This window comes from Pleuronectes platessa, chromosome 9, assembly GCF_947347685.1.
Source record: "Pleuronectes platessa chromosome 9, fPlePla1.1, whole genome shotgun sequence".
Classification (NCBI taxonomy): Eukaryota; Metazoa; Chordata; class Actinopteri; order Pleuronectiformes; family Pleuronectidae; genus Pleuronectes; species Pleuronectes platessa.
Window position 1 is genome coordinate 6841368 of NC_070634.1, and position 19965 is coordinate 6861332.

At 38.8% G+C, this 19965-nt stretch overlaps 1 protein-coding gene across 1 annotated transcript in view; it reads right to left on the reverse strand.

The window, feature by feature from the left end:
* Window positions 1–3114: 3114 nt before the first annotated feature.
* Window positions 3115–19965, reverse strand: part of oca2 (oculocutaneous albinism II) — a 34364-nt gene continuing 17513 nt past the window's right edge. Inside the window, exons 16-23 of the mRNA XM_053430908.1 lie at window positions 19618–19675; window positions 19325–19433; window positions 17359–17486; window positions 16791–16850; window positions 15937–16041; window positions 14586–14679; window positions 13300–13393; window positions 3115–5895 (exon numbers count right to left, since the gene is read on the reverse strand). Of these exons, the coding sequence (XP_053286883.1) occupies window positions 5808–5895; window positions 13300–13393; window positions 14586–14679; window positions 15937–16041; window positions 16791–16850; window positions 17359–17486; window positions 19325–19433; window positions 19618–19675 (736 nt within the window). The 3' untranslated portion in view covers window positions 3115–5807. The remainder of the gene's footprint in view (window positions 5896–13299; window positions 13394–14585; window positions 14680–15936; window positions 16042–16790; window positions 16851–17358; window positions 17487–19324; window positions 19434–19617; window positions 19676–19965) is intronic.

Sequence of the window (19965 nt, forward strand, 5' to 3'; positions counted from 1 at the left end):
TTACCCTGTAAATACATTTTGAATGTCTGCAGCCTTCTAATCATCAGCAACTGTTGATGATGCTTCTAACGCATGGCGGATGCAAAAAAAAAATTTAAAAAAAATCCAAAAAAAATCAAATATCTCCAGAGGAAAAAAGCATTGACACACATTGAAGACACCGACAAACATGTCTAGAGAGAATCTATTTGTCTAGATGTGCATGTGTTTAAGGGAAAGTGCACGTAGCAATTATCTGGATTTTAACTGCAGGTCATGTCTGAAAACAGTTTATATCTGGGGGAGGAAATAAGAAAATGTTTATTTCAGATCTTATGGTGTCAGTTCTTGTAACAAGAGCATCCACGTCTTTCTTTTACTAGCCTTTAAAGGGAATCCTCTTAAGCTCCCTCACTCCGCTTCTTAATTACAGAGGGCAGAACATGTTTAATCCCTTCCTGATGAATAGGAGCATTAGTCCTGGATAGAGGAGGCTTCTTAGAGGAAATCGAATGGATTCTCATTGGAGCGGTTTAATTAATTAGTTCGTATGGTCAGAGAAGCAAGAGTGTCACTTGCAGGTGCGACTCAAATAAAACATTATCCGCTTTAACCACACCATGCTCTGGACTAATTATGTACATGAGCAGTTTTCTTACCACTTTCTTTTCATTTCCACTAGGGCATTACAAGTGTTCAGTGAGAGCTGATCACTGAAAATCTGCATTACAATCTGGGCTTCTTCTCTGAGTCATAACTCAAATTACTGCAAATAAACATGTAAACAATCACTTTTAAGTCATAGAAAGTACTTCAAAGCTCAACAATTTTCGTCAGTTTCAGTGTAACCCAGTAAAGTTGTCAGTATTCTTCCATGGGTAGGCTACATCACAAACAGGAACTGGTGCCAGTAATCTAAAATATAAACAAATTCAAGTTTCACAAATATCTTAAGCCTGACAGTGAAAATACACTGTATAAACCAAATGTTTGTTTTGGAACATATGGTTTCAATAGCTTTTCTCTGTGTATAAGTAAATTACTACTACAGCTGTTCAACCTGCAGCCATAAATTACCTCAAGTCCTGCAACAATTTAAATGCATCAATGATGTATAACAGTGTGGAATTGTCTTTAATTAATTAGGTGCTAATGAACACTGTGATCCAGACCAAGGCTCTCTAATGGCAACAAAGTGCCTGACACAAACAGATTCCCAATTCACAACAACTTTGTGCCTCCCGGGAGTTTTAATGTGAAACAACAGACCTATAGGAGGTGCAGACATCAATCTGTGTGGTTTGGTTCCATTTGGCCCATAGTCAGTCTCATTAAAGGCAACATGAAAGTCACTTTGACTCTCAGTTGCTGCCAATAAACATTACGAGTAGAACTGCAGGAGAACAACATTGGGACTTGTGAGGAAATACTGTACAACACAGCATCAAATGAGAACTCAGTTCATGTAGATGCTGTATCACCAAAAGTTTTTCTATTACAGCGTTGCAGTTTTTTTAAGTACCTGAAGACCTAACCTGCTACAAATCTGGTGAATTCTCACATTGTGTGGATGTGAAGAATGAATCTAAAGTGGGAAAGAGTCGGGGGACAGAGCAATGATGAGGTAGACTAAAGAACAGGCAAGATAACAGCAGATTTCTCTCATATCAAGTGGAGAAGAATGTGAGAGTCACAGGCCTTAGACACAACAGGTCTCAGTGACATTAATCATCTGTGGTTGAAATACCTAAACCCGATGTCACGTCCATTCATGGGGGCCGAAACGTCTCACTCAAGATCACAACCACAACAGAAGTGAGTGACAACAGATGTTGACAATATACCAAGCAGAGTTACTTACTGTGGTCATGTCAGGGACATACGAGTCAAGTGAGCCATTGTTTGTGAAAACGCAGAAAAGTCGATTGCTGCTAAAAAGTAGATGCTTGCTATTTGAGGTGTTACTGAACAGGTGCTTTGAGCGCCAGGAGGTGCTGCACCTTAACACCTCAAACAGACAAGCAGCACATTTAAGTCGGGGCTCCATATCCATGAGCTACTTCGTCTATGTGTTATATACCACAATAAATCTCTGTAAACATCAGATACTACATGTCTAGTAAATACCATAAACTGTAAGTAAAGATGGACGACAAGTCTCCACTTCCACCCACTATCCATAAATTAATCTAAAATAACCTACAAACAAATGCACCTCGCACTGAAGCATTGGCACTATAACCAATCTCTGCACCTTAAAGCCGCACGTAACTCTTTAACTGTATATATTGTTTTTTTTTTTATATTGTTATATTGTTCGATATTGTGTTTTTTAATTTGTTGTTTGTAAAGTGCACCAACCACACCAAGGCAATTTCCTGTATGTGCAAATATACATGGCAATAAAAAGAATTCTGATTCGGATTCTGATTCTGATTCTGATCAGGGAACGGAGTCATGGTATTGAGGTGTCGTTGATACATATGCTCAACTCATTGGGACTGAGTTTCAGCTGTCAATCATGATGTTTTACCTTGTTTTTATAGCATTTAATAACTAAACAAAACTGAAATTGACACTCAACAAACGTTTACAAATGTCCCAAATGTGATAAGAGCTTCCTTAAATGACAGAAACCATATTTGAGAAAAATATACTATACTATAAAAAATGTACTTTTAATTCTAGTTTGTCCCATGTCTCGTCAATTAAGATAGAAGAGGCAGGGTTTATGACCTATACTGCAGCCTGCCACACGGGGAGTCAAGGCCCTTCGGATTCACTTTTAGGGAGCAGCTATGTTATCCATCTAAAAAAAATACAATCTGTGGTAAATTAACATTTCTTTCAAACTCCATTTCCCCACTTTCAAAAGCTAATTTTAAGTCTTCAAACTCAGTCTGAGAAAAGCCTGATGATCATCAAAAGCCTGACGTAATCAGGGTAATGTTCTCCGACTGAAGTCCCAAAATCCACAAAGGACTAAGTAACTGTTCCTTCAGGCTAAGTATCACTTCTTATAAGAATCAGACAAAATCATTCAGAGCCAAATACAATCCAGAAACATCACAAACTTTATTCATGTTGATCTTTTCTGAACATTCTGAAAGGTTCCAGGACATTCAGGCAGGGCAGTGCGATAAGTAGTTTAACTGGAAGGGCTACAAAGTTGTTGCCTGTTTCATGTGATACTATTTACACGATTAAACTGCTTCTACATGGTTAACTGAACTAAATCAATGAGGTTACATGAGATCATTGTGTACACAGTACAATATATGGTATACAGATAATAATCCGTCAAATGTCTTTGATTTTAGTTGTTCAGACTCAGTCACAGACCACTGAGATTTCTGAATCCAACAAAGTAGTATTTGACACAAACCGTTATAAAATCCCTTTCAGTTGGTCTTGTGGTTCCATTAAAATATGAACATTATACACTTGGTGAACTGGGGGTGGCTAAATCATGACCTGTGTTCTATATCTCTAAGAGAAAATCAGTGTGATACTAGTCAACAGAGTTCATTTGCTGTGGTTGTAAACAGAGCACATGAATTTAGAAAATGACAAAAAGTCTGACATCAGAGGCGACTGGACTGGATCACTTACACCAGTTGTACCCACTGAGGCAGTAGCACCATGTTCAGCATCGTGGATTGTTCGAGCCATTTTGTCATTGAAAACTCATTTTTTTGGTCAAAGCTCCGGTAAGTCTGGTCCCTGATGGTCTACACTTTACTTAAAGACCCATTTATGTTAAAAATATAATATGGCTACAATGCTTCAAACAGAGCCTGTAATCTGATGACACAATCGGGGTTCACATCACATTACAGTGTGGTGTTGGTCACCTGTATGAGCACACTACAGGCGGCCTTAGCTTCAAACAGGTTCCGTCCTCCAAAGGGCCATGGTGAGGATATCATTTCAAAACATACAAATTAATAGATTGTGGAGTTAATTTACCTAAACTGCTGGAGTTATTGAAGGCACACTGGCTATTATTCTCTGACAGTAACTGCGGGACACACTCTGGGTTCAGCCTCACCTGACACTGAAGCTATGAGGTGCACCAGTGATTCTCTTTCATCTATCTACAAACGTTACTGAGGTGTCCCCCTTCATCTGTAGTGCATTCTTCCTGTCAATCACTATCTTTATAATCAAGTTGGTCTGATTCCCACTCACCAAACTCTCTGTTTCATTTCAAGTTGTGTTAAAATACCAATAAACATAAATGTTTTTATTGTTGCCCGTATTTTTATTCACGAAATGGGCTGTTCTGTATCTGTGACTGTTGTGTAGTAGCCTATCGTTCTCTAGCTTATTTTGAACAAGACAAACATCCTGTAGGTGATGTGAAACCCTAACCCTAACTAAAATCTTGTGGCAAACTATAACTTATATCAAACGATATATTGGAGAAAGATCTTGAATACTGTTATTAACTGTGATCGGATCTTGCCAACACTGTCAGTAACTATGACTAGGCTGTAGCTAGCATCTAACCAACCTGATACTGTACAGACAGGATTCACTGTATTGTTCTATAGATGTGGTGACAGGGCCCAGTGGCCTGCGGGGGCTGTGACGGCTTTATTCTACCGCAGTGTTGCCTTTACGGTCAATTTGATTTGAGTGTTACTTTATCGTAATAGAACTATTCACTACAGAATAGATGCTCCAGAGAAGGGAAAGGCTTCTCTGCATTCCATACGTTTAAAAAAAAAAAACACATCTAAAGCAACACTTTGTTACTTTAACTGAGCCTCTGCAGACACAAGTGGATATTAATTCCGTTTGCCTGTTTATCTGAGCAGTTTGGCAGTTTTCATGAGCAGTAAACAAAACCTGTCAGTCGCTTGACTACTCACTGGAGGAAAATGTATCAATGGTTTTTGATGCATCGATCCAGACGTGGAGGAGGCTGCAGCGCTGCTACGCATGTAGTTCATCTGCTACACACAACACGAGATGCTCACAGCCAGGACATCAGGGTTTAAGTGACCGGAATGATCTCAGCTTCTCTTCCGACATCATCGAGTAATAACTTAATACATGTGGTTTTCAGTCACCTCGATGCGGCAAAGGGAGGAAAGGCGGGACCACCCAGATACAGTTAAGGCTAAAAATGCTTAAAGTGAATGAATGTCAAATCAATGTGGGGAACACAGACCTCTGTTATAAACTGTTCTAATAACAGTGTAAAATACTTTTAAAGCACAAATCAAGATGCTATTGAAGATACACAGCTCTATTGAATTGTGAGTAGGGTGGAGATTCCCACCCCTACCACTCACTGAACAGAAATAGAGCCAAACTGTGTATATTCCTCAAGATCATAAAAAACACACACAACTCAAGAAATTCCTTATAAGTGTCTTTTGTGAATATCGGAGATGAACGTTGGTTTTGAAGGACTTCTATATATAACTGATCTATAGTTTGACCTAACTCTCGAACGTTCTTGGACTGATTCCTTCAGTTTAAGCTTCTGATGCTCATCGTTGGAGATCATGTCCATTAACTAAAGTTACATATAGTGCAGGAGGAGGCGTTCAGGGGGCAGAGTGAGGATGAAAGAAGCACCCCCTATGATAAACCATCGAAATTATATTATTATACATATTATATTTATAATCATTTCTAGCTTATTCTGAAAGTGCACATAATGCATTAAAATCAGAACCTATAACCAACGGGAATCCTTGGATTGTTTTCTCATAATGTTATTTTATGGGGGTAATGGCCCTGGATGCCTAAGGCCGCCTCTGGCACACAGATGAAGATACACAGTGTCTTTGGTTAGGTACAACAGGTGTGGATTACATGTTCCATCCAAGTCCGATGTGGGTAGCCAGTAGGTAGCACATGCCAATCATACACGTCAGTATCATCATGGGGAATCCTAACCTGAGAGACAAATTAAAAGAACAAAAATGTCATTAATCAACATTTTATTCATACTGTGTGAATGTATATCATAGGCGATAACCAATAATTGTATAAATTAAGAAACTAGGGAGAGAAACAGTTATGAGTCTGTTCCGCCAGACTTAAATGTCAGTCCAGCAATTTAGAGTCTCCAATCAACCTGACCCCAATCTGCACGCCTTTAGACTGTTGGAGGAAGTTGGAGAAAACCCACACGAACTAAAGGAGAACTCCAAACAGAATCCAGGATTCAAACCAGGAACATTCTTGTTGTGAGGCGACAGTGCAAACCCCTGTACCACCGTGCCTTCTCGTCTGACTAACAATCTGAATTTGTGCGCCTCTGACAGGGTAAAGTTCAGGATATTGTGATATATATCTACCAACAACAGGAATGTAAACAGCTTCGTGGTGCAAAAGCAATGATCACAGCCGCTACAGTAGAAGCAAGTAGACTACAGGCCAGCCCGCTCTGCCAGTTTTCAATCCTAAATTAGTATCATCAATTTCAAATGTGTACTTAGATGACTCCAAAACTGCAGATGGTTTGTCCTTTGGATGTGTACCATGCCCTATATGGACACATGGCTGCTCTGAGGGCCAGAGAACTGTTTGCCCCCAGTCTGTGACACAGATCAGTTTCACAGGACCAAGGCAGAAGCAGAAAATACATGTAGTGTTAGTTTGCCAGCAATTCATCTCTGTCAAAGCAGCCAAGGAGTAATTAAAACTATAGTGCCCCGACTGAAAAATGAAGTGCAGCGTATCGTTAAAATACTATTTAGAGCAGATGTGTAACAGTACAGTGTGAGATGTGAGGCACAGACTAAATGTATAATTCAGCCCCAAATAAAACAGAACATACCTACTGCTGCCATTAGATGACTCACATTGCTGTTTATTAGCTGTGCTTATCTTCCTACTGAGATTAATGGGAAATAACAGCCTGTTATTACTAATGAATGACCAATTATAATGGTGATGAAGCATGAGTCAATTGGTCTAAATGCAGTTGTGTTTTCCAGCAGTATGCACCCATTAGCCTGATGTGCACTTAAATCAAAAAAATATTGCTGCTCACAAACTCAGGTTAGGGAGAACATCACAGACAATATATGGAAGGTTGAATGTGTTCCATTTTTCAAGAAAGTAAGATCACATGTCTCTTTGTTGTGTGATTTCCAAGAATGATCCCTTCTCAGAGTGTCTTAGGCCTGTGGTGACTATTATAATTCATATAGCACTGATGCTCAGTTTTGGATGGGCAGCAAGTCATACATAATTGCTTTGTTTCTAATTTCCCATCTGCAATTTACCTTTTATGTTAATATTTTGGAGGCTGGATCTGTTGTGTTTGTCTGATTTACTGGCCTTCATTAAAGTGATCATCTGTGTATGAAATCACGTGCTTTATAAATAAAACTGCCTTGCCTTGCCTAACTTGTGGGTCATTCACAGCCGCTTAATAGAGCTATTGGCACCTGTGGGCTAATTTAAGAAATGTAAAAGCTTTTACAATGACTGTGTGATCGTTGACTGACTTGGTTATATGCAACTTGCTAAGGTAAAATCTGTCAATAAACCACACATGGCAAGTGAAAAAAATGTGAGCACCCACTTCAGGTCTGAGAAACGGTGAACATTATATGGAGTATAATTTTGTCTAAATAAAGATCCCACGGTCTTACATTAGTTATGTTTTTGGGATATTTTTAACAGCTGGCCAAATTGAATGTTCGGATAATTCTATCATTTTCATCCTTTGTTACACTGCATCATAGACAACTACTGTTTAATCAAACCTCTTATCATATATGAAAAACTGCAAATAACAACGGGTGCAGTGCATGCACACATAAAATAAACAAACACATGCTCATCCTCAGGAATACAAACAAATGGTCGTCACTCAATAACACGACATGACCTTTCACAATGTTCCCATTCATTGGATCCTCGGCATTGAAGAAGACAACAAAGCCAGGGGGACCCTAAATTCACGTTTAAGTGGTTTATGTGTGAGTGTCTTTAGTGCCACTATTTTTTCTATAGTCACATGCACGGAATTAAACAGTTTTAATATGCATGTGGAAATGTCAAATTTGTATTTGAACTAAGGATTAATGAGGCTATTCAAGCACTCAAACTCATTAATAATGATATCAGTGTGGCGTGGTGCTGCATTTCAATTGCAAGTGTCAAACTTTTTCAGTAGACAGTTGAACCGAGTCTCAAAGGTCGGGCTAATTATCATTTCTTATTTACACATCAAAGGTTTAATCAGGAGCTGAGGAAAACCTTCAACAAAGTCTGCTGGCTAAACAAAGACTGAACCTGAGCATTTCCTTCTTCAATGTTCTTCAATCACAAAAACATCTGCTTAACATATTAAATTTGATTGTGAATAAATCTGATTGATTATTTGAAATGAACTCACAGTAATTGTAATAATTCCATAGACTCTGCAAAGTCAAGGTTATGTGGAAGTGCTATCTCTTTGAGATACCTCTCATTCAGACCTTAAAGAAAACTTCTGCTGGCTCCCTGCACCACAATGGATTGGCTTATTTTGTATAAATTAACTGTAAGCTAAGCCTCTGCTCCCCTTAGTTACTGTTGCTATGTCTTCCGAGCTCTGCATTCTTGCACAAACCAGATTAACCATTGAAAACTCTTTAATTGTGTTTGAAAGAATTAGTTCTTTATTTCAGAGGCATAAGGAGGTAGATTACCAGTTCTAGCTGGCATCCATATATTTTGTCGGCTAAAGTGATGCTGCTACCAACAGATGGTTTTATAGATGTTTGGAAAATGCACTTGATGCCAAAAGTCATTATCCTCACGAGCTAATGCTACGAGGAAAAGATGTAGAATTAAAGCTATATTTGAATATATCTTTCTGTTTGGCTGCTTTGCAGACACACTGTAATAGGTAAGATAGAACTGCGTCCCATAGAGAGAGACAAAGTAAATGTTTAAAAAACTTCTTCCAGGTCTGGCTCATGAGGGGAAATACCTAACGATGGCGATGCCTATAAAACACCATCGCCTGAGAGTAATGTAGCATTCAGCAGTATAGATGGAGGGTCACAACATCTTACTAGTGTATACTGAATATCGATCTGTAGTGAAGAAATTTAGTTTATATTGTGCCCGTTGCCTACTATTTCCTCCAATGTCAGATATAATGGCTTTTAAATTTTACTCTAAATAAATAGGGTTTCACAAGGTTAAATCATTAAATGGTGCAATGAGAAACTCATCATGGAGAGTGAGTCTCTCATTGTGAAGTGAATGTCCACTCAAGACTCAAGGTACAGTTTGGTTATTAAGTTTTTGATCAGGACTCTGTAGTGATTTTCTTTGGGCTCAATACACAAGTCTTTCAAAAATCCTGACACACACCCTTGTTTCAGTGTGTTGCCCTGTCTCTGCCCAATCATTGACCTGCAGCAAAACAACCTCATCACAGTTTAAAAAGGATATTACATTAACACACACCTTGCAATTTGATATAAGAATTCCTTTTTGTTCTACTTTACCAATATCTATCAACGTACACACATTCCACTGAGAATTACTGCTCTTAGTACTACACTGCAGTTATTCAGTAGTTACTATTACTACAATATTTAAATTAAGCTTTACATTAGAACATTGTAAAAGATTACGAAACAACTTGCTCCAAATATCTTTGGTTTAGGGCTTTAAACTATTAGCAGATACAACTTGTTCCACTTTAACCATCTACAAGAGCCAGCTGCTGCTTATATGAGCCACAACGGTAATTATTTCTGTATTTTTTCAATTGAAGGACTTTATTCTACTTAATTTGTTATATCTAAGGCAGTGCCTGTGCAAAATGTGTCCATACAAGCAAATTATTTAGCTTATTCTGCTTTAGGAACTCTTTTCAGGCTGTTGTGTGAGGTTTGTGGACGTGTGTGTCAGTCTTGTTTGATACAGCTGGAGTTTACTGCTCCACTCTGACAGTGGCCTAATCTCAATTCCCTCACCTTAGCCACTCTGTCTAGTTTTGAAGTTTCCTTTTAGAGTTTTTAGAACTCCATTTGAGTGGTAGAAGTAGTTACGGTGGCTGTTTCTGTACTGAACATGTGAACAATAGCAATTACTCATTCCCTCAAAGTGGACAATGCCTTATATACAATAGAGAAAGTGCTTTTGCCGTGATCCCGAGGTTAATTGTCTAAGGAGAAGAGAGATGATTATGACCTAGAGGCATGAAAGTAGAAAGAAATATCATGCCAACTTATTTCTGAGCTATTCAGGGCTTCTCATTTTCCTTTGTGATGGTCTGTCAGAAGAGAATTGTTGACTGTTCAGGGTTCTGGATTTAATCGCTTGTTAAAGCACTAGTCAGGCCGAGCCGCCTAGAGTCACATACTAACACTGCTTTCACCCTCACCTGTTTCCCTGAACAACTGTGACCCTTGCCATAGACAGCCAATTACAGACAACACTTCAGCTAAAAGCAATGCATCTATCCAATAACTGTAAAGACACTAGTACAGTGTGTGTGAGCAAGAGCAGAGCTGACAGGATGCAACTGTTTTTTTAAGCAGATGGACAATCCTGACTCTTTCCAGTGCATCAACACAGTTGTCGACGTACAATAACTCTGATGACATTCTCCACCAATTATTTTATTGACCTTTAGTGGCACTTCACAGCAGAAGGAGAAGGTAACAAGAAACAAACAATAAACGGGTAATTGTGATATATCCTTTCTTAATGCACGATGTCACCAGTTGTTATTCTTTTCCACAACCAGCCACAATTGGTCCAAAAGTAATCCCGCTAAATGCTCATCTTGGCTTTTTATTTGTTATGATTACTATTATTATCCGTCTTTTATCAGTAGTTAACATTGACATTTACTCATTTGGAAGATGATTTTATCCAAAGTGACTTGCAACTAAGGGACAACACCAAAGCCTCGGTAAACTAGAAGACCCTCAAGTAAGTGCTAAAAGCTAAATCTGTTCAATAAGACAAAGAGTTGAAGTTTAGTGAAAGAAATTAATCGAAATGCAAAGTAATGTGTTAAAATATTAGAACAGTTACGAGAGGAGGCATTCTCAGAAGTGATAAGTCCTTAAAAATATATTTCTTAAAGGAAGAGTGGGACATCCCTACACTGATACCATTTGGTAATTCATTTCACTATTGGGGAATCACAAACAAGAACAGTCTGAACCGTGACAGCGTTGTGTGAAAGGGGTGGACGATGGCTTGTACCACTAGTAAGGAGTAAAACTGATTTGGGACAGGTCGGATTTTTCTTACATTGTACAATACAAAGCTGCCATGCTGGGAGACAGATGCAACATGGTCAGAAGAGGATAAATCGTCATCAAAAACAACACCCAAGATTCCCATGACCTTAGCTGGGGTTAGAAAGTAAGAGATTTGATCTTTATATTATGATAGAGATTCAGTGGCCAGGATGACTTAGAGTCTCTAAGATGTTTAGATGAAGGTGATCCTCATCTATATATATATATATACGCCTGCGAGACAAGCGGAGAATTATGCCCATACACTGAGGAGGAACATTTGAATTGGTGTTACCTGTGTAGCAGTGATATGAGAAGCCATGTGAGCAGATAATTGGACCCAAGGAAGTAGTGTATATTGTAAAACGAAGGGGCCCCAACACAGAGTCTTGGGCAACCCCTGTGGGTATGGGATATGGTTGTTTGCCCTTGCCATGAACATTTAAAGAACACCCAGTGACATATGAGTCAAATCTTAAAAGCACTTAGCCTGAGCTGCCCATATTGGAGAGAACAGAATATAAACAGCTCACAAAACACTTAAATGTGTAGAGAATGGCAGATTTGCAGACAAATAGCTCCAGCATTATTTGTCGCTCGATCAAGTGGAAACATTTTTGGGAACCATCAGAGCATTAGCACAGACAAAGCCTTAAATCATTGTAGTGTATGGTGGCACTGCTGCCAAAGATTATCTGTGCATAAAGAAGTTTCATGCAACCCCAACTGAAAACACTAAAATCACCAACTCAAATAATATTCACAGAGCAAAATTCAAAAAAGGAAATGGTCTGACACTACCTCTTTTCTTGTGCAGACATTACTTTTAGAAGCCCAGTGAGTCAAATGATATGCCACGTCGAAGTGATTGCATATCAAGACTAATCAGACTTATATTCAACCTTCTTCACTTCTCGAACAAAGCAAATTATATCTAAGTATATCTTCCTGTTGCGATACCAGAGATTATTGGTCAGCAAGCCGTAACCTGGGAGGCAGCCTTATTACCACCATTCTTGAAATACAATGGAGTATTTTGGCCATTCACTCAGGTTTCAGACACCAGAGAGCCAAATCCGGACTTAGTCTTTCACTCAGTATCAGGTCAACCAATCACCAAACAGTTTTTAATGTTTATGCTTTTTTGTTTGAGGCTACCAAACTTTCGACCATGAACACATATTTCTGCAGTTTGAGTTTCGAACAGCCAATATAGTAAAACTTGTTCAGTGCCCTTACAGTGTCAGTGGAGAGGACACAAACTAGAATTACTGCCAGGAACAGATGACATCATCAAATGTCTGCCAGGTTGTTTCCTAGAGTTATTTAACTGACAGAAGGGTACACTGCTCTATATATCCCAAGCAAGGTCAGGTGGGAATATCTTAGTTTTGCTTCGACAAATAAACTAAATGTAGCAGTGCCCAGATTGATCTCACTGCCCCCCCCCCCCCCCCCCCACCCGACACAATTCAAGTCACTGTTTTACAACACTGAGAGCTGCAATATAGAAATTATGATTATGTGTTGAAATATTTAACAATGGTCAAATTCAATGTGCAGAAAATGACAATAACTTTTGAATGAACATGTTTTATGTGTATAGGCAAATGATTTAATTATAAGGGGATGTTATGTAAATAAGATTAAGATTGAATTTATTGAAACATATCAATATTTATGCCATTTAGGTTGAAAGTTGTAGCACATGGCTAATATTTATATATATATATATATGCAACCTATATAAAGACAGTAGATTATTTGACTCAAACATTTGATAAATCTAAGCCCTGAACTCTGATACTTGAGGCTGTTTCATACATATATTCTGAGGCAACTCAGTTCACATTGTTGGCATCTCCCATTGTAACATATGACCGATATTAATGTGAATCACCACTTCGGGCAAAATAGCCAATGGTACAGGATCCACGGTAATGAACATGTTTGACATTACCCGATAAGATAAATTATCAATAAAAACTGTGCAAGCCACATCTTGAAATATGGTGTTTATGACCCATTTCTAACTTCAGATTGCATAATGTGTTGTGTAAATGCTGTTGAGGGGGAAAGAGCTCACCTGAAGAACTCCATAAAAGAGAAGCCGTAGCCATGCTGCTCAGCAATTCCTGCGCACACAACGTTGGCTGATGCTCCTATTAATGTTCCATTTCCTAGGACAAAAAAAATTCAATAACATTGTTTAATGTTTTTATTTACAACAAAATTTTGAGGTCTGATTTCATTGTCACATAAAACACATCTTTCAACAAGGGCACCAGGATACACTGATATTAAAATACTGGGAATCATGATCATCTTTCACCATTCTCTGTGTATTTTCTGCCTTAATCTATAAAGTTTGACTATTTTATCTATTGTAGGCACATTTTAACAGTCAGGGTGTGTATCCACCCTGCCGCTCGATAACGCTCACATCTCAAAAGGTGTCAGAGTGGGGATGGAGCTGGGCAGTGGCAACATCATACTGCAGATCGATAGGGACCTATCACAGCGCAGTTGATTAAACTGAAACATTAAGACAGCTCTCTCTCTCTCTCTCTCTCTCTCTCTCTCACTCTCTCTCTCTCTCGCTCTCTCTCTCTCTCTCTCTCTCTCTCCTTGGTTCACAGTGCTGAAGGGCCAGCCACTGGTGTGTATTAGGGTCTGAATGAAGTGACCTTTGAGGGCCTTGGGCTGCTCTCACAAAAAGCATAGCCTGACTTCCCCAGAGAGTGACCCAGCTGTACAGTGTGGAGTATATAGTAATAATAATAATAACTTTATCTGGGTACAATTATGTAAACCCGGTTACAAAGAGTTTCATAAAATATATGGAAAAAAAAAATTCATCAATAAAAATAAAAGGTTTTCAAAATCAGACGCCACCTCCCGTTTAATTTAATCCCCAAATCATTAAGGTTTAGAACTTAAAATTCATATAGAAACCCAACAGTCGCCACAGTGAGCAAGTACTTTGGCGACTGTGGAGAGAAGAAACTCCCTCAATAACTGGAAGAAACCTCTAGCAGAACCAATCAGTGTGAGCGGCCATCTACTTTTTATAGGTGGGGCTGAGCGGAGAAAAATGGGGAGAAGAGGAGAGGTGGGTGGCAAAGAGGGGAGACAAGAGGGGGAGGGGGGGCACAAACCGTTGTGTAACCATCATATTTATGTATGATGTCCACTTCTGGCAGAGGCCATCGATAAAGATCCACACCCTTCAAACGGGGATGGAATATAAAGTCCCTGGTGTCTTAACTCTAGGAGGTTTGTGTGTGTTTAGCCCGCAAAACTAAACTGTCTCATACCATATTGTAGTACATTCTACTTTAATACACGAAGCAAATAAAATGAGAGGCTTACCCCCAAGACAGGCTCCCATTGCCAAAGCATAGATGAGAGGTTTTACTGGTAGGTTCACATCTGCATCCTGACTCAAGTTGATGAGAACTGGAATCTGTGAGTAAAGACAAATTGGAAATCATAAAAAAAAAAAACACACACACTGATTTTGGTTTAACACCTTAAAGCCTTGTTTCAATCAAAATGCCTGCCATGGTTTGGGTAAGCAAACCCTCACTGAGCATTTACAAGGAATATCAAATCAAAAACAAATACTGTATCCTAATGATAAATGTGGAGTTTAATGGCTGGTTATCACAGACTTGTTTGTGCTTAAGGACATAAAGATTCAAGAGATACAGTTGCTGCTTCTGCTAAATATGGTTCACATAGCTTAGCACAGAACAAGGAAATTAACTTATTCACTTTCTTGACAATGGACAAGATAATTGATACCATTCATGTCTTTATAGCAAATAATAAGCAGAATCCAGCAGCTATTTTAGCTGTCTTAGCAGAAAAACGGAAACAGAGGTACAACAGCTAACCTGGCTGTAAGCTAGCTTTAGCTTAATAAAGCAATACAGACATGAGTAGAAATAACCTTCTTGTTTAACTCTGGTCAAGAAGGTGAGTAAGAAAACTTGACTTTTTTTAATATAATTTGTTCTTGTCAGAATAGGGAATTTTTTTTCTTCTAAATTTCAGTCTATTGTGATAGTCGTCACATAAACAAGTTTAAAGTCCTCCCTTTTCGAGTTGAAGAACATTTGCACTGGACTGGAAATTGAAAAAGTATCAGAAGAACTACTTCAAAACCACTGGATACAGTTGTACCAAGCTGACGAGTCAAACATCTGATGGTGTCATTCTCTCCAGCAGCGTCTCATCCTGTCAGTATGACAACATCTCTTCCTTTTCTCTGTCATTTTAATTGAGCACACTGGCAGGGGCCTCAGCAAAACATTGATTTCTGTTCAGTCTTTTCATTTTCAGCCAAACAGACAAAGGGGTGAGGTGGCAGTTGCTCTGATACTTGAGCATGGTATTTGGATTTTGACAAACATTGTTTCCTCTGCTTCTTATTACTAACTAATTCATCAAATTGGGGCATTGATCCCACAAATTTAGTATGAAAATGCTATGACCTGGTCTAGCTGCCTACTGGAAAAATAAATGTTTTATTTCCATATCACTTAAAAAATGATGATAGCTCATATATATTAATACAGCTAGGAGTAATCAACATTGGATAATGGCATAAGTTGACTGAGAGTTGTGCTGAAGTGCATTGTACATCTTCCGTCGATGCAACAACAGGGCAGGGAAATACTGCAGCGTGACACCAAAACATCCATCTGATGCTTCTCACCATGGTGGCAGTGAAGGGAATGTTGTCAATGAGAGAAGAAGCCAGAGCCGAGATCCACATCACCAGGATAATGGCTATGGCCAAGCGCTGATCTTCTGGCACCGCCTGAGGGGAGAGATAATAAAAACGATAGATAACTGCATCTTTCGTCGTCACTCAAATGCACATGCTAACCTCAGCCCATCACTGAGTAAGTCTTTGACAATGAACCTTTCTTTGGTGAGCAGACGCTGGGACGAAGAAGCTGTCTGAGGGTAAGACACGACCACGGCTGGTGGCTTCTGATATTTTTATCTCTAAGGTGTGGCATACGTGCATAGCGAGGCCAATTCTCTGCATGTGACAAGCATGATGTTGTTTGAACCCCCCCTGATTGTTTTCTCTTAGATATGCATGGCCCAGTTAATGGAGACAATATCTAATCCGTTCACCTGTCCTCTACCTGCATCAAGAGAGAAAGGCCATGCTCCTGTACCCAGCATGTTATCCATTGTTTGGGGATGCTGAGCAGGGCAGAAGGCATGAATAGCACGCCACCTGTCATGTGTGATTATTAAACTTATTCAGCCCAACAGAGTAAACACAAGCTGACGTATCTATTACTGGTGCAATTCTCTTCATGCACACAATTCACATTGGCAAGAATATGGGTGAGAACGACCCCAGGCCTCTTTCAGCTGCTGACAGGTATCAGAAGTAAACAAAATAATTGAATTCAGAGCTGTGCTGAGCAAAAGGATCACTATGCATGAAATGCAGCATCATGTCACCTGTGCCCAATTATCAATTACGCCAGTCGAACCGAGCCCTTGAGAAACGACTGTTAAGGTTGAGAAACAGAGAAATAAACTCACTTTTATAAGCAGCGCTGTCTGTTCTCCAATATAGTCGATAAGCTGCAGCTGGGCTAAAGCCTGAAAAATCAAGAGGAGAAGATTAATTAAAAAAAATGTGAAGAGAATACGTGATAGGTGGGATTAAATAAAAGGGAAGAAAAGCTAATAATAGACAAATAGACAAAGACAAATATATTCTTGTTATAGTTATTGACACAGAAAACAAAAAAGGGCCATTTCTTATTGTTACTGCTTTATGACAATGTACACTGTTTAACGTTATTTTATTCCTTTCACTTGTGGATTCATGCAAAAATAAATAGATACTTTTCACGTTGTAACACACTGATGGGTTTTCTGTCATTATCCAGTTTACTGTCAATAGATCCAAGCACTGATACTGTTCTCCTGTAGTTTTTCGTGAGGATCTCAGACAGGTGTCGCTAACCCTGCGTCTACCCCAGTTTTTGTTTGTTATAATTACAATATGTCGCTAATAGATGTTGTTGTTTGGCATGCGTTTGTAGTTTTCACTGTATGAAGGTTGAGATTTCCATCAAACTACAAAAAGTATTATAGTCAATACCTCCATCAAAACAAAGAGGCCAGCAAAAAAGAGCAGTGTGGCCCATTCAACCCGGTGCAAGATGATCTCAAAATCCTGGATGTCAGCCAGAACCAAAAGCCACAGTGAGCCCAGGATAGCAATCCAACCTGAGAGAGAGAACAAGAGACTCCATGTGACATCTACCTTTATACACACACATATATCTCACATATTTCATTGACTCATCTAGTTGACATTAAACCCATTGTAGTAGATTTTCATAGATTTATAAGACTGGCATTGATTTGAGTTTGGACAGTGGATCAGGTCTATGCTGTAACTACTAATTACCATATTTTTGTTTATACTGAAAATGATGGTTATTGTGAGCTATACATTGTCAAGCCGACATTAAATACATTATCAAGTAAGATTTATTTTGAAGAGTGATTGCAGATTTTAAATGATAAATAATATCATTACAAATTGGTAAAAGTAAAATGTATTATCCATTTTTACAACCAGGATCAATAAGGATTCATCCAAAGCACAGTTGTAACAACACAGCAGCTCCCACATTAGAGAGATCAAATGACCAGGTAAGAATCAGGTTAAGATTAAATTTCACTGTGTCTAGTTAATTACATTTGAATGAGCTTTTAGTTTGGAAACACGTGTGAATAAATAGGGTGTGCTTGAAGCAGTAAGTCAGCCCTGACTGTGACCTGCATACATTAATGAGAGCCGTGTTTGGACAAACGCCTGTCCCTGCACAGAGACAGCAAACACACCACTGTGGGGTCATGCCCATTTAATAAATGTCACGAGAGGTAACTCGAGAAGCACCTTTAATTATCCGAGCATGTTTGGTGAATGAGTGGCCTCCGCAGAAAGGGGGGAGAAGATATGGTGTGTATGAAGACAGCCATCCTCATTTTGGGATAGTGTTAGCATTAATGAGTCGCTGTCAAGGTCATCTGCCAAACAATTATCCCAAACATCACAGTCTGACTGATCAGACAGAAAAGATGTGATCTCAGCCTAAACCACATGACCGGATTTCCAACATGTCTGAAATATGCAGGCTCAGAACCTTTTGTATACTTCCAGGAGAAAACATGTTGCATCAGCTAATGGAAAAGACTCTTTAAAAAGATCTGTGTTCTGGTTTGACCGTGATGAAGATTTCCGGTACATTGAAATGCTACTCGAAGAATAAGTGGAGCGTACAGATCTTTTATCGTATTTGGACTTTAATACGATTTTGTAACCAGATTTCTTATTTTTTATGTAGCTGTGTGTACTCAACAACCTGTTTGTCTTATAAACTGACTGGTGACATCCCATCATAGTCATGCTGTACACGTATATTATCCTCTTGTCCACACAACATGTTTGCATACAGTTTATAATGAACTCAGCAGACATAAAGCAATGCAAGTCTTAATTTGGAATTTTGGTCTGCGTCCATTCAGGGAAATACAGTTGCTTTTACTTTAACTTCAATTTAGTCTGTCTGCCTTTGATTACTGGGAAGGTGGTGTACAGTGGGTTTTGAGATCTCTTTCATTGAAAACAGACAAAGTAAATTATAGACATGTGTGTAAACATCCTATGTGTAAAGTGCTTAGAAAGCTGGTTGTTGCTACCTGATGTTTCCATATGTACTTTGTCTGTAATTTGGTGTTACTGCTGCTGATCTTTGCCAAAACCTTTTCAGAAACTTACTCATATTGTCTGAAAGTGCCTTTTGCAGTTTCACTGGAACCTTATTCGCCAACACTAGTTTGAACAAGCAGCAGATGAATAGATATAATTTGATTGGTCTAAATTCAGCTCAGTATCCATGTAATTTGCTGAGTAGATTTTCTAGTCAGCCCATTATTTGGGCTCATTTTAAATGCAAGGACAGAGGAAGCTCTGTTTCATAATTACATGACAGGACCTATAACCACCATGTGGGGCCTGTACAAGCAGCTTTGTAATGAGATGGTGTGGTACTTACCCAGCTCTAGATGAATGCTGGGAACAAAGGAGTTGATAAAGAACATGAAGATCACCACACCAAGGACGGACACACACTTCACCAGGAGAACTTTGTCAGTTATTCTGTGCTGTGGAGGACAAAAAAATATTGTTTATGATTGGGGAGGAAAAAGGCAGATTTTATCATGACTCTGACAGGATTTGTCTAAAGTGATCTCTGAAAGACTGGGCCAACTTCATTACTGAGATAACATCAGTGCACCACAGTGGATGAGGAGTGTGTCTGAGATGATGTACTGTATGAAAGCTTACCTTCTTTTGCAATTCCTGAATGTTTTGCTCCCAGTTCTTATCCTCCTGAGAAATTTGTCTGTTCAGACAAAGCGACATTTCAATCCCATATTCATCATAAATCATTCTATCAAGTGTTAATAGACAGAATAAAACATTCAATTGAAGACTGATCACTTTGTCAACAGCTTGAAATGTTAGGTACATCATAAAAAATTGCATTGTATTATTATCGAATTGTATTCATGGATTTGTGCAAAATAATCTAAAATAAAGTCAGCTAAATTGGACAAGTGTTTCCTTTCAAAGTACAACAACAATATAATAATTATTGAATTATCTCATCTACACAATACGCATCTATCATAT